The sequence below is a fragment of the Ipomoea nil genome, unplaced genomic scaffold (assembly GCF_001879475.1).
Source record: "Ipomoea nil cultivar Tokyo-kokei standard unplaced genomic scaffold, Asagao_1.1 scaffold3197, whole genome shotgun sequence".
Taxonomy (NCBI): Eukaryota; Viridiplantae; Streptophyta; class Magnoliopsida; order Solanales; family Convolvulaceae; genus Ipomoea; species Ipomoea nil.
In genome coordinates, this window is record NW_017619625.1 from 157591 (window position 1) to 171334 (window position 13744).

Sequence of the window (13744 nt, forward strand, 5' to 3'; positions counted from 1 at the left end):
AATATATTGATTTCTAATTTACCATTTTACAATAATTCTGGGTAAAAATTCTATTCTAATATTATAAAATAGTTTAATTCAATTCATATTGCAATCTATACTATATATAAAAGCAAAATCCTGAAATTTTAACTTCCCGCCCAATTCCTAAAAAATCTCTCTTCCCGATAAAATATAAGGTCTAAAAATCACTCAAAAATACAATGAGGTAAACTAACTTAAGTTGACCATAATTGATCAACTCAAATTATTAAGACCAATATACCATCTTACTAGAAGTTGAACTTGTTATCCTGTGCAGCGAGGGTCGATTTTGTAACTTTATGATTATGAAGTCAATATGACTTAACTTAGTTAGGGTTGCCCCGTTAGTATTATATAGTGTGATTATACTTTATTATTATTCTAAATGGGTGGTCACCTCTTGTATTGGTGATATTGATTCTTTAAAATAAGGGGCCGTTTGGTTCACTGAATGTTAGATTATTTTAGGGAATGTTAGATTGCTGGGAATGTTAGATTTATGTGTTTGGTTAAAATTGAGGTATGTAATATAAACTTGTTTGGTTTAGGGGTTATCTTTTATGTTATAATTATTATTTTTACTTTAATACCCTTAACATATTTTCATATATTTGAATAAACGTTTAAATTAAAATAAATAAATAAGATAATGACATCATATATAATTACATGATTTAACAATAATTAATTAACATAACTTGTGAAACAAAATTATTTTATAAGTTAATATGACGTAATAAAAAATAAAATAAAATATATAATTAGAAAAACAATTAAAAATGATGCATATAATAATTAATAAGTCCACATAAAATATATATTTTAGGAAAAAATGTTTAAACATGCATGGTAATCTTAAATAACCTAAGAAATATAAGGGAATCACATTCCCTTCAAAATCCTATGGGGATGGTATGTTGCATTCCTTTGGAAATGTTACATTCTATTGGGAAAGTAAGATAACATGAACCAAACATGGGGATGTAAGCTTATGAATGTCACATTCTCGTGGTTATATTGGATAACTTGAACCAAACTCCCCCCTAAAAATGAATGAGAAATACAAGCTGAAAAATTAAACACTCACAACTCAAAGACAAACTAAGAACCAATTACTCGTCGGGTCGGGATATGAGAGCCCTTAGAGTTGAGATTCAGCCTTTTGAAAGAAGAACCAATTACTCGTGCCAAAACATAAGCTACATGATTCGCTATCCATAAAACTTAGGGTGTGTTTGGTTCGCACATAGGAATCGGAATCGGAATGGGTATCAAATACTTGGTAATGGTAATGGGTTTTGGTGAAAGTATTTAACATGTTTGGTAGTAGGGTGGAATGAGAATGGTTACTAATAGTAGTGCTTGAGAATGAATAAGGGAATGAAACCCTTATTTTATTTGAGTATGAATTTTTCAATTGATGGGGTATTGAAAACCTATAGTAGTGTTCTATAAATCTATCAACCAAACAACAACAATCACTTTCATACCCATTCCTATGTGCAAAACCCACCAACCAAACACAGCCTTTAAGTTTAAACTAAAAAGTGCAGTAAACAATCAAAATGAGTTCACTTTGAGCGCCTGAGCGGTCTCTATAACCAACTTGATTGGGGTTAGATTATTAGTATACTTTTTCTTTATTTGGGTTAGTTGCAGCCAATCTGAAGCTGAAGCCACTCGATTTGCACAAGTGGAAGCTGAAAGAAATCCACCACAAACATACCGCTCATCATCCCCTTCCCTTTATGCGTCTCCCAATTTTCCTCTTTTCATTTCCTTCCATATTCTAACTAAGACAAGGCAGAGAGAGAGGAGCCATGGGAGTGGTGGTTTGCAGCTCAAGCTGCTTCTACTCTTCTTCTTCTTCTTCTTCATTACCTTCCACTGAAATTCAATGCAAGAGAAAAAGCAAGAAGCTACTTTTTGGTCCCGTTAAGCCCCCGAAGCGCTTCTCGTCGCCCAGTATCTACGCAGTCAACACCTCTTCCACTCAGGAATCCATCCAATCACTAAAATTGGAACCCAAAGATCCTTTCACCAACAGCGCTCTCGACCAGCTCGATATCGAGCGTGGAGTTTGCATTCCCTTCCGCAAATACTCCCCCGAATCAGTGTGTAAATTTTACTAATAATTCCTGTGCATTTCTTTATTTTGTGTGTTTTGGGGATTACTGATTTTGATGTGATTGCTGATTGGTTAGGTGAAAAATAAGGTTTTGGAGTCAAGGGGGGCAATATTATCCTTGATTGGTAGAGGGGTAGAGATAGTATGGAATTTGGGGCTTTATTGGACGAGTTTAGTGTATGATTATGTTGTGGGTCGTGATCAAGAAGTTGTTCCTTTCCGTGCTCGCCAGCTTAGGCAACTCTTGTGTGACTTGGGGCCTTCTTTCATCAAAGCTGGACAGGTTATGTTCTTTCCTTCATTTCAATTTTTAGATAAGACTTAAATTTTGATGTTGTGTATAGTTCAGCTTAGCTTAGTTTAGAAGACCTCATATTCTGATCACATGCTAGCATGTTTAAACAATTGGCCAGTGCCTATTCTAGAATCTGCAAATGACCAATGCCGTGTTATTTCAAAGAAATTGGAAAATCTTAACAGCCTTTGTGCAACATCTCCGATATAGGAACTTACTGTTAGGGATGAAATAAAAACCAGTGATCTAAAATGTATGTACTAACATTGTAGCTTCTTGAAGAAGACAAAGCTAATGGGATATCCCAAAATAGAAAGTGTGATGAAAATAGTGGGACAGAGATAATAAAAAGTATGGAAAACAATAGATTACAGAAGCCACAAAATAATGGAGACAATTTATTAAGTAACAATAACCTGTAAGACCTTCAACCCTTTAGTTTCCTATGGTTTTTGGCTTTTTGCTTATACTTCATTGTCTGTTTTTCTGAAAATTCTCATACTGATTTACAGAACAACCTTGCCTCTGTTTATTTTCTTTGGCAGGTGCTTGCAAATAGGCCTGATATTATTAGACAAGATTACATGAATGAACTTTGCATTCTTCAGGATGATGTTCCTCCTTTTCCTAATCAGGTAACGAGTTGATTAGCTTAGTCTGCTGATGAATTTTGTCTATTATGATGCTTCTTCAGCATAATTTATCTACGAGTAGCAATCATTAACAATGGTTTAGGTTGCTTTCAACATCATAGAAGAGGAATTGGGCCAACCTCTTGAAGCTGTTTTCAGCAAAATATCTTCGGGGACTATAGCAGCTGCAAGTTTGGGTCAAGTTTATCGAGCTACATTACGTGCAACAGGGGAGGACGTTGCTATTAAGGTTGTGTAAAATTTTAATCCACATCTAATTGTTGGTTGTTTAACTTTTGCTGGATCTATTAACCATACATTATACTAATACGAAGTACTATTTTCCATGCTTGGTTACTGATTTGTTGAAACTCTTTTTCATTCATAGGATAAAACAAAAATACCTGAATATCTTTACCAGTCTATTTTACTTTCCACAAGAGTGCAAAAGTATACTATATTTAGTTGCTAAGTTCTGATATTTGGGATACGATATCCTCTATTAAATCTTTTATACTATAATTTTGTGACAGTAAAGCAAGCAATTAATTAGTTGTTTGAGTTGCATTTATTTTAGTTATTCTTATGCAAGCTTCTGAATATTTGATTTTGTAAAGAAATGCTTTTGATGTAAAGATGGATATACATTTGTTTCTTCCAGGTGCTAAGGCCTGAGATTGAGCCTATCATATACCGAGATCTTTTTCTTTTCCGAACACTGGCTTCATTCTTGAATGGAATCAGTCTGCAGAAATTGGGATGCAATGCAGAACTTATAGTGGATGAATTTGGGGAGAAGCTATTGGAGGAGCTAGACTATACATTGGTAATGCGTTGCATATATTTTCTATTTGGCCTAAAAAGGGATAATGAATATCTTTTATTGCATAAATTAAAAACTTTTCTTTCTTTTCGTCATGCATTAGTTTAAAAAAAAAAAAAAAAATCAGTTATAGGCAATATTTTGATTTTCACGGCCAGGGGTGGTAGAATTATGATATTTTGAGAACATATGAGCTTAACTATCTGCATATGGATTGCAATATCTGAAACCTTAGTTGTGGGTAAGTGTGTTTAATTACCAAGCTCATATGATAACTTTACCTTACACCTCTTTCTTTGCTTCTCCAGGAAGCTCGCAACATTGAGGATTTTTTGGAAAATTTCAAGAATGACCCCACAGTAAAAATTCCTCAAGTTTACAAAAAACTTTCTGGTCCACGTGTTTTAGTAATGGAATGGATTGATGGAGTACGATGCACTGACCCAGAGGTGTGACTCTTTAAGCTTTTAATAAGTGCTGGTTTTGAAGAATAGTTCTTATCTTGATATATATATATATATATATATATATATATATATATATATATATATATATATATATATTGTAATTAGGTTTAGAGTGCTATACCTCTTGAGCAGCTCTCTCTCACTTTCTCTCACACTTTTAGGGAGGATTTCAGCTCTCTATAAATGCAGGGCTAGAGGACAACTGATATGGAAGTTTCCATATACCTCAAACTCTAATTTCTTGATTTCCTAATATATAGGATTCTCAATATCACAGAATATTCTATAACACTCCCCCTCAAGTTGGAGCAAAGATATTGATCATGCCCAACTTGTTACACAAATAACTGACTCGGGTTCCAGTAAGGGCCTTCGTGAATAAGTCCCCGAGTTGTTCTCCTGTCTTCACAAATCCTGTGGAGATTAACCCTTGTTGTATCTTTTCACGTACAAAATGACAGTCAATCTCTATGTGCTTAGTTCGTTCATGGAACACCGGGTTTGATGCAATATGAAGAGCAGCTTGGTTATCACACCATAGCTTTGCAGGAATTGGAGCTTTGAAACCAGACTCATACAAAAGGTTGTGTATCCACATCACTTCACTCGTTGATTGTGCCATCGCTCTATATTCAGACTCTGCACTCGAACGAGAGACTACATTCTGCTTCTTGCTCTTCCAGGAAACCAGATTACCTCCAAAGAACACACAATATCCAGTTGTTGATCTACGATCCTCTTTGGACCCTGCCCAATCAGCATCAGTAAAACACTCAATCCTAGTGTGACCATGATTCTTATACAAGATTCCATGTCCTGGGGCTCCCTTTAAGTAACTCAAAATGTGCTCTACAGCTGCCCAGTGATCAATAGTTGGGGATGCCATGTACTGACTCAAAACACTAACTGGGTATGCAATATCTGGACGAGTTACTGTCAAGTAGTTTAGCTTCCCAACTAGTCTTCTATACCTCTCAGGATCTTCAAACAACTCCCCCTCCTTTGACAATTGCAAGTTCGGTGTCATGGGAGTATTACATGGTTTAGTACCTAATTTTCCTGTTTCAGAGAGTAAGTCAAGTACATACTTCCGTTGAGATAGTAATATACCTGTTTTGTTTCTCATAACTTCAATACCCAGGAAGTACTTCAGTGGTCCCAAATCTTTAGTTTGAAATTGACTATGAAGAAATGACTTGAGAGATGAAATCCCTTCGGTGTCACTCCCTGTAATGACAATGTCATCTACGTAGACTACCAACCAGATGATACCTGTTTTGGACCACTTGTAAAACATGGAGTGATCCGATTTCCCTTTCACCATCCCAAAGCTCTCAACAGCTTGACTAAATTTTCCAAACCATGCACGTGGGCTTTGTTTCAACCCATACAACGATCGCCGAAGTCGGCATACCTTTCCAGACTCCCCCTGAGCAACAAACCCAGGAGGTTGCTCCATATATACCTCTTCAAGAAGATCCCCATGCAGAAAAGCATTCTTGATATCAAGCTGATGTAAAGGCCAATCATTGATGGCAGCCATTGAAATGAGTAATCTGACAGAAGTAAGCTTAGCCACAGGAGAAAAAGTGTCAGAATAATCAACCCCATAAGTTTGGGCATATCCCTTAGCCACAAGGCGGGCTTTCAAACGAGCCACAGACCCATTAGAATTAACTTTGACGGTAAACACCCATTTACAACCAATAGGCTTCTTATTTGCAGGCTTAGTGACCAACTCCCAAGTACCATTGTGATCCAAAGCAGTCATCTCTTCAATCATGGCATTACGCCACCCAGGATGGGATAAGGCTTCCGTAACAGTTTTAGGGATTAGAATAGAATCAAGGGAAGCAATAAAAGAACACGAGGCAGATGACAGCCGATCATATTTCGCAAAAGAGGAAATAGGATAAGTACAACTACGTTTACCTTTCCGTTGAGCAATCGGAAGATCATCATCCAAGACTGGATCAAATGACACAGAGGTGGTTTCAGGGCATTGAGCTGGTACTGGATCCGGAAGGGAAGCAGGAGGTGGTGCCGGAACAGGTCGGTCTACGAGAATACACCTGTAAGACAGGAGGAGTAGGAACAGAGATAGGAACAGAGGACGTGACCGTATACATCAAGATATCATCTCTCTCCCCCTCACGGAGAACATCAGGAGATGCAGGAAAGAAAGGAACATCCTCATGAAAGGTGACATCAATGGAAACAAGGTACCTACCAAGCTCAGGAGAGTAACATTTGTAACCCTTTTGCACACGAGAATAACCAAGAAATACACACTTCAAAGACTTTGGATCTAACTTGGAGACATTGGGACAGACATCCCGAACAAAACACACGCAACCAAATATCCGTGGGTCAATATGAAACAAAGGTTTCGAAGGATACAGAGTATGACAAGGTATTTTCCCATCCAAAACCGCAGAGGGCATACGATTGATCAAGAAACAGGCTGTGGAAACAGCATCAGCCCAGAACTGCTTGGGAACCCCCCTCTGAAACATCAAGGCCCTCGCAGTTTCAAGCAGATGCCGATTTTTCCGCTCAGCCACCCCGTTTTGGGAAGGTGTGTCAACACAAGAGGACTGATGTATCATACCTTTCCCACGCATATAAGAGGCAAAAGGATGTGAAAAATATTCTCTAGCATTGTCACTACGTAAAATTTTGACAGGAATACCAAATTGAGTTTCAATTTCAGAACAGAACCCACAAAACACATCAAACAATTGAGAACGAGACTGCAGTAGGTATAACCATGTCATGCGGGAAAAATCATCAACAAAAGTAACAAAATACTTATAACCGAGTTTAGATGTCACAGAACATGGACCCCAAACATCAGAATGTACTAACTCAAAAGGAGCAGACGCTCGTTTGTGAACTCTAGGACTCAAATGCACACGATGGTGCTTAGAAAACTCACACGACTCACAATGTAAAAAAGACAAACTAGAAAACTGCGGACACAATTTCTTCAACAAGGGAAGGGAAGGATGCCCCAAACGACAATGTGCTTCAACTGGAGTGACAGCACCAGAACACGCAACAGACTCCGGCCTCGCTGTGTCAAGAACGTAGAGACCTCCAGACTCGCGCCCCTTACCAATAACCCTCTTCGTCATAAGATCCTGAAACACACAATGATCAGGGAAAAACGTAACGGAGCAATTCAAAACACGAGTAAGACGGCTGACTGAAATTAAATTGAACGAAAAATTAGGTAGGTGCAAGACAGATGACAAAGGAAGCGTGGGGATTGGCGTAATGGACCCAGACCCAAGTACACGAGAGGAGGATCCATCCGCTAAGGTGACAGGGGAACTATGTGGATGGGAAGAGAGCGTGGAAAATAAACTAGAGTTACCTGTCATATGATCTGTAGCACCCGAATCTATAACCCATTTGGATGAGGATGAGAGAAGGCATGTGGTTGTATTACCTGAGTCAGCAATAGCAGTGACCGAAGAGGATGAATGTTTCAAGGATTCTTGGTACTGAGAGAACTTGGCAAACTCATCCGCAGAGACCATGACCGTTTTGGAAGATGCCTCAGGTGTATATGCAATATTAGCAGCAGAATTTCCCCGCTCCCTCAACCACTTCCTACAATCCCTTTTTATATGCCCAGGCTTATGGCAATAATGACATACAATACCACCAGAACTGTACCCCTGAGAATTTCTACTATTCCCACTATGAGGCGGATTGGATGATTGCCCCTGGGAGTTCCCACTACGAGGATGGCGGCCAACGAGAGCACTGCTTGGTGGGATGGTTACACCGGAAAGACTCGGTTGCAATTGCTCCGAACGAATCAAACGTGGGAATACAGCAGCCAGAGTAGGGACGTCTGAGGTACTCAGAATGGCAGACCTAGCTGTATCAAACTCAGAAGGGAGACCTGCCAAAAAACTCATAACAGCCAGTTGTTCACGTTGTTGTTGCTGTGTTTTAATGTCAGTAGTGAAAGGCATAAGCTTATTAAGCGCCTCATATGTTTTCTTAAATTCCATAAAGTATGCCATAAGAGATAAATCTCGTTTCTCAGCACGATAAAAAGACTTGCAAACATCATAAATACGAGTAATATTCCCTTTCCCAGAGTACAAATAATCCAAATACTCCATCAATTCCTTAACAGAACCACAATGACTAATGAAACCAACAATACTCTCATCAATAGAATTACGAATCTGCAGAAATAAACGTGCATCATCCCGCACCCAAGTAGGCTCTTGGTCAGCCAAAGATGATGTTAGGTGATCTGTCTTATCCAAACTGTGAGATAAAGAGTAATGACTTGAGTCCATTCCAAGTAATTAGAGTCATTAAGCTTACAGTCCGTGATCTTAGAAGTCACAGGAACAATATCAGTGACAACAACAGATTTATTATCAGCCATACCCACCAAAACTTGAGCCCAAACAGATCAGAAACTACGCCAAAAAGTGAGCCTAAGGGGTACGAAACAACCTAACCTTAGAACCGAAGTGGCAATGGTCCAAACTAAGTCCGGAACTGAGACGGCAGGACTTAGGCGACCCTGGTAGACCTGACCGGAGAAGTTTCCGGTCACCGGAGCAGCCGCACGCGCCGGCGCGTGACGGAGGAGGCGGCGGTGGTGGTGGCGCGTGAGGCCCACGCGCAGGGCAGAACACCGGGAAACGCTGCAGATGTGGTCGCCGGACGCCGGCGGACCTTTCTGAGTGGGCGGTGACGACAGGAGACCGCCGGAAAAAAAAAATTTATTGAAGGGGCTCCGATACCATGTAATTAGGTTTAGAGTGCTATACCTCTTGAGCAGCTCTCTCTCACTTTCTCTCACACTTTTAGGGAGGATTTCAGCTCTCTATAAATGCAGGGCTAGAGGACAACTGATATGGAAGTTTCCATATACCTCAAACTCTAATTTCTTGATTTCCTAATATATAGGATTCTCAATATCACAGAATATTCTATAACATATATATATATATATATATATATATATATATATATATATATATATATATATATTTGTATTATGTTTCAGGGAATCAAGGAGGCAGGAATTGATATAGATGGATTTTTGACAGTAGGAGTTAGTGCAGCCTTGAGGCAGTTACTTGAATTTGGCCTATTCCATGGAGATCCACACCCTGGAAATATCTTTGCAATGCGTGATGGCCGTATTGCATACGTTGACTTTGGGAATGTTGCTGTCCTAAGTCAGGTAATTTTAACTTCCTAAGAACATAGACTTTTGCAATGACAGGTTGATTAACATGTTCCTGTTGACTTTACCTCTTCTGTTTTTCTGTATATCCATGACATTCACACAGTCACACTAAGAATTAATTCTACTTTTGGTTTCTAAGGTCCCTTTAATATAATGGCATTTCCATTGCTTCCTCCCAAGTTAAAAATTGGACATGAATGGTCCCTCAACTACTGAAATTGGATGGAGAAATAAAGGACCATTTCTGTCCAACTTCAAATAGTTGGGGAACTGCTACTGTAATAGAAATTTGACATGACTGGCTCTCAAATATTGAATAGAAATGGTCCACCTATTTTTAGAAACTGGATGCAAATGGCCTGTCCTTCCATTAACAAAAACCTAGGAAAAGGTCCATTTTTGTACTATTTTGTTAAGAGTAAAGAAACAGGGAATGGGAAAGAAAGATGAAATGGTTTTATTGAATGTGAAGGAGGAACAGGGCTGTCACTAAGACACCCTCCAGCAAGAGTTTCAGGCTCTTGCCCAGCTGCTACAGCTATGCTGGAACTTAGAATAGATGTTTGGATGCCCTCCTCTCTTGAGGAGGTTACAATTTATAATGTTGTGCAGTAAATAAGTATAGTAAAAGGAGAGGATTGAGAAGCTGATTTATTTCTGTCAGTTCCCATGATTTAGGCTTCTCCCCTGAACTGTGCATTGGCTGTCTGATTTGCCTGATTTGTTGTCCAGACTTCCTGATTTCCCTTCTTGTGGTGAATCCCCTTTTTGCGTGAGTAAACCACCCATTCATTTGGGTGCATATCATATGTTCAATAGCTGAGGGGCCATTCTTCATTTTTTACGTTATGGAGAAAGATTGAATTGTCACTATCTTTTGTTTATTCTTCTACTGTTTGTTTGTATGAGTGGTCATCTAATTGTATCTCTAATTATCTGGTTGCAAATATCAGCTAACTTTTTAATTTCACACTTTCATGGTAATAGAAATATTACCAAAAACATGAAGAGCGTTTATGAATTCACTTCCCTTTTCCTTTTCAGCAAAATAAACAGATTTTGATTGATGCTGTTGTCCATGCTGTAAATGAGGACTACGCTGAAATGGCCAATGATTTTACTAGACTTGGTTTCCTAGCTAGTGGTACTGATGTGTCCCCCATTGTCCCAGCTCTGGAAGCAATTTGGCAGAATTCACTTGAAAAAGGACTTGCTGACTTTAACTTCAGAAGTGTTACAGGTAATGTTGATGCGTTTTTGTTGCTTAATCTTAACCAACTTTTATCTGTGTTACGAAAGTAAAGGGAGAGTTCTGAATGTGCTGTCGTATATTGTCTCAAACTGTCTTATAGAAAAGAGAAGACTACGATTAGGAAACAAGTTTCCATATGCCTACCTACCTAAATCCCTAAGACTGCCTAATCTATAGACATTCCAAATAGTATATCTATATTCCATAACAATCTGTAATGTCATCATTACCTAGTTACAGAATTTTTTTTTTTTTTTTTTTAATTTATAACTTGTATCGTGATTGGGGATTTTGGTGAACATCTTTCATGCTCATTCCTTGTAATAGAATTCACATTTGCACTTTTACTTTATAGTTTCTAGCTTGCTTAATGATACATGGGCAAATTTAGGGCCTTTCTTGCAGATGCAGATGCAGCTGCCTCAGCTTTCAATTCTTATGAATTGATATGATAATGCATGTTTGTATGATGCAGGAAAGTTTAACCAACTAGTTTACAACTATCCGATTCGTATCCCAGAGAGGTTTTCTCTTGTTATTCGTTCTCTATTGACTCAAGAAGGCATCTGTTTGACATTGGAGCCAGGTTTCAAATTTCTTGAGGTGAACTAAACCATCTTGTTCTTTGACCTTTCTCTGAAAGTGTATTGTACCTCTGAATTATTTCACAAACTACCTTCTACTGGATTCAACTTAAATGGCCTCCCTTTCTGTTTTTGATTTGTTTTCTGGTTACTTGAGAATTGTTTCAAATGATTTTAAGGAAACCCATAAGTTTTCAATTTAATTATATGTCTCCCTATTAAGCTCAAGAACTTTTCCAGGTTGCGTATCCTTATGTTGCGAAGCGCCTTCTTACAGATCCTAACCCTGCTTTACGGGAACGCCTTATACAGGTTGGTTAAATAAATTCTAGACTACATTTGTAAACATGCCCTTTTTTTTTTTTTTTTTTTTTTTCTTTTTTGGGATAATGGTAAATTATATTATTATCCCGAATACTACATTTGGCGAAACCTTGTTTCCTTCCTAAATTTCTTCTTACGCGGCTCGGCTGCTGCTTCATTTGTCAGGTTTTATTCAAGGATGGTGTCTTCCAGTGGAAACGGCTCGAGAATCTAATAGTTCTTGCCAAGGAAAACGTGGCAAAGATGAGCAGCAACCCTGCATTGAGAGGGAATGGCAGCGTGTGAGTGTCGGTCCAATCCATTGTTGTGTCTCAACTTTAATTTGTTTGCAGCTTTTAGTTCAACTCAGCTGAATGAAGAATATAAAACACATTGGTTTGGGTTGGGTTGTGTTGACAGACAAAAGTACAAAGACGTTAGAGTTGAACGAAGGTTGGATCTGACAGACACAATCAAGGATGGAGCTCGAGTGTTCCTTCTGGATGAAGGCATTCGCAGGAAGCTTCTTCTTGCTCTCACTGAAGACTCTAAACTTCACGTTCAAGAGGTATGTATGTATTATGTATATTCACCATAAAGAAGAATGATTTTAATTTGCAGGTATGGGTTATGGATAAATAAAGCAATACAATGGCTAAGGTTCCGCTTATTGTACTGCAGCTTGTGGATGTATACCGATTGCTTGAAGACCAAATTGACATACCTTCAGTAGCAAGGGAAGTTGTTGAAGGTATCTGTTTTATATTTTCTCAAACTTTTTCGGCCACTCATTTAGAATGGTAACAGCGGTGTCATCATATTACATTACATAGTACTTGGCTGTTTCAATCACTTGATACTCATATAGTCATATGTTGAATTCAAATTGTGGAAAAGTTAGTTATTGATTAATCTCAAACTTGATAATCAATGGTGCAGATCTTCCATCCCTTGCTCGTGATGTCATGCTCTCATGGAGCAACTCCGTGTTATCGGACAGATAAGAATATAAGATGCCATGCTGCATTGCTTTGCTGCTGTACAGAAGTAATATTTACAAAAACCATTTTTTTTTTGTCTTTCTTGTTTGGTTAATAAGCTGACTACTACAACATTACATTACATCAAAAAATTAATTTACTATTTGTATAATTGTATATATACATATAACAGTGTTAATACTACTTTTTTTTTTTTTTGAATAGACATTGAACCTCTCAGACACTAAATAAGATTAATCTGGATGAATGAAAAGGACTGCTTTCATTAAAGATTAACAAAAATAAAATAAAATAAAACAAAATAAATGGTGTTAACAGAGACAAGTCTACGAGGAGAAAGTGGTGGGTGGTTTTTTAGGCGCCAAAAACCGCGTGAAGGGCGGCACTTGACCGACAGCCGCGCATTTAAAAAGTTGATTTGACGAGTCAGAGCTCCCTCTCTTCTCTTCTCTTCTCTTCTCTTACCATACATAAAACGACAAAACCAACTTTTCAACTTCACCTATACCTTGTCCTACTATTTTTATTTTTTTAATTAAAATTAAATTCATTTTATGTCTTAAATTTATAGATGTTTGTATACTATTATTTTTTTTTTTCAAAACATCTCATTTGGTTATAGTATTATTGTGGTATGATCATTTTTTTAATCATTTGTCAACAAAATTGTTTTAATGACATTAAATACAATGACGTTTTGGTCTATTTAATTTTAAGCTAAGTGTTACTTATTTTTTTTGTCATAGATTTATGCGTTATTTCATTTTTAGTTTTTTTTTTTAAAAACATTTCCGTTAGATTCAAAACAATCTAGGACAAAAAATGGAATTAACTTTTTTAAAGTAAATAAAAAAAATCTTTTCAAAAATACTTTTTGAATCAAATTATAAACCATTTTAATTTTTAAAATTATATTTGGTATAGAATTATAAAGATAAAAATAGCTTAATTTATTATTGACGGATAGCAATTACGAGATTTTTTTGTAAATAAAAAGGTTAA

General features: G+C 37.5%; 1 protein-coding gene across 1 annotated transcript; it reads left to right on the top strand.

Moving 5' to 3' along the window:
• Window positions 1–1684: 1684 nt before the first annotated feature.
• LOC109168372 (uncharacterized aarF domain-containing protein kinase At4g31390, chloroplastic) lies at window positions 1685–12904 on the top strand. The gene is made up of 14 exons (XM_019317382.1): window positions 1685–2138; window positions 2229–2435; window positions 2993–3082; window positions 3183–3329; window positions 3741–3905; window positions 4211–4351; window positions 9417–9596; window positions 10647–10842; window positions 11330–11457; window positions 11679–11750; window positions 11928–12043; window positions 12162–12309; window positions 12423–12492; window positions 12681–12904. The coding sequence occupies exons 1-14, from the start codon at window positions 1845–1847 to the stop codon at window positions 12743–12745; spliced, it is 2019 nt and encodes a 672-aa protein (XP_019172927.1). The 5' UTR covers window positions 1685–1844; the 3' UTR covers window positions 12746–12904.
• Window positions 12905–13744: the final 840 nt, after the last annotated feature.

Coding starts and splice junctions, on each gene's coding strand:
- LOC109168372 (XM_019317382.1), top strand. CDS start 1,845: ATGGGAGTGGTGGTTTGCAGCTCAAGCTGCTTCTACTCTTCTTCTTCT. Junction 3,083..3,182: donor TTCCTCCTTTTCCTAATCAG/GTAACGAGTTGA, acceptor ACAATGGTTTAG/GTTGCTTTCAACATCATAGA. Junction 12,310..12,422: donor CTAAACTTCACGTTCAAGAG/GTATGTATGTAT, acceptor ATTGTACTGCAG/CTTGTGGATGTATACCGATT.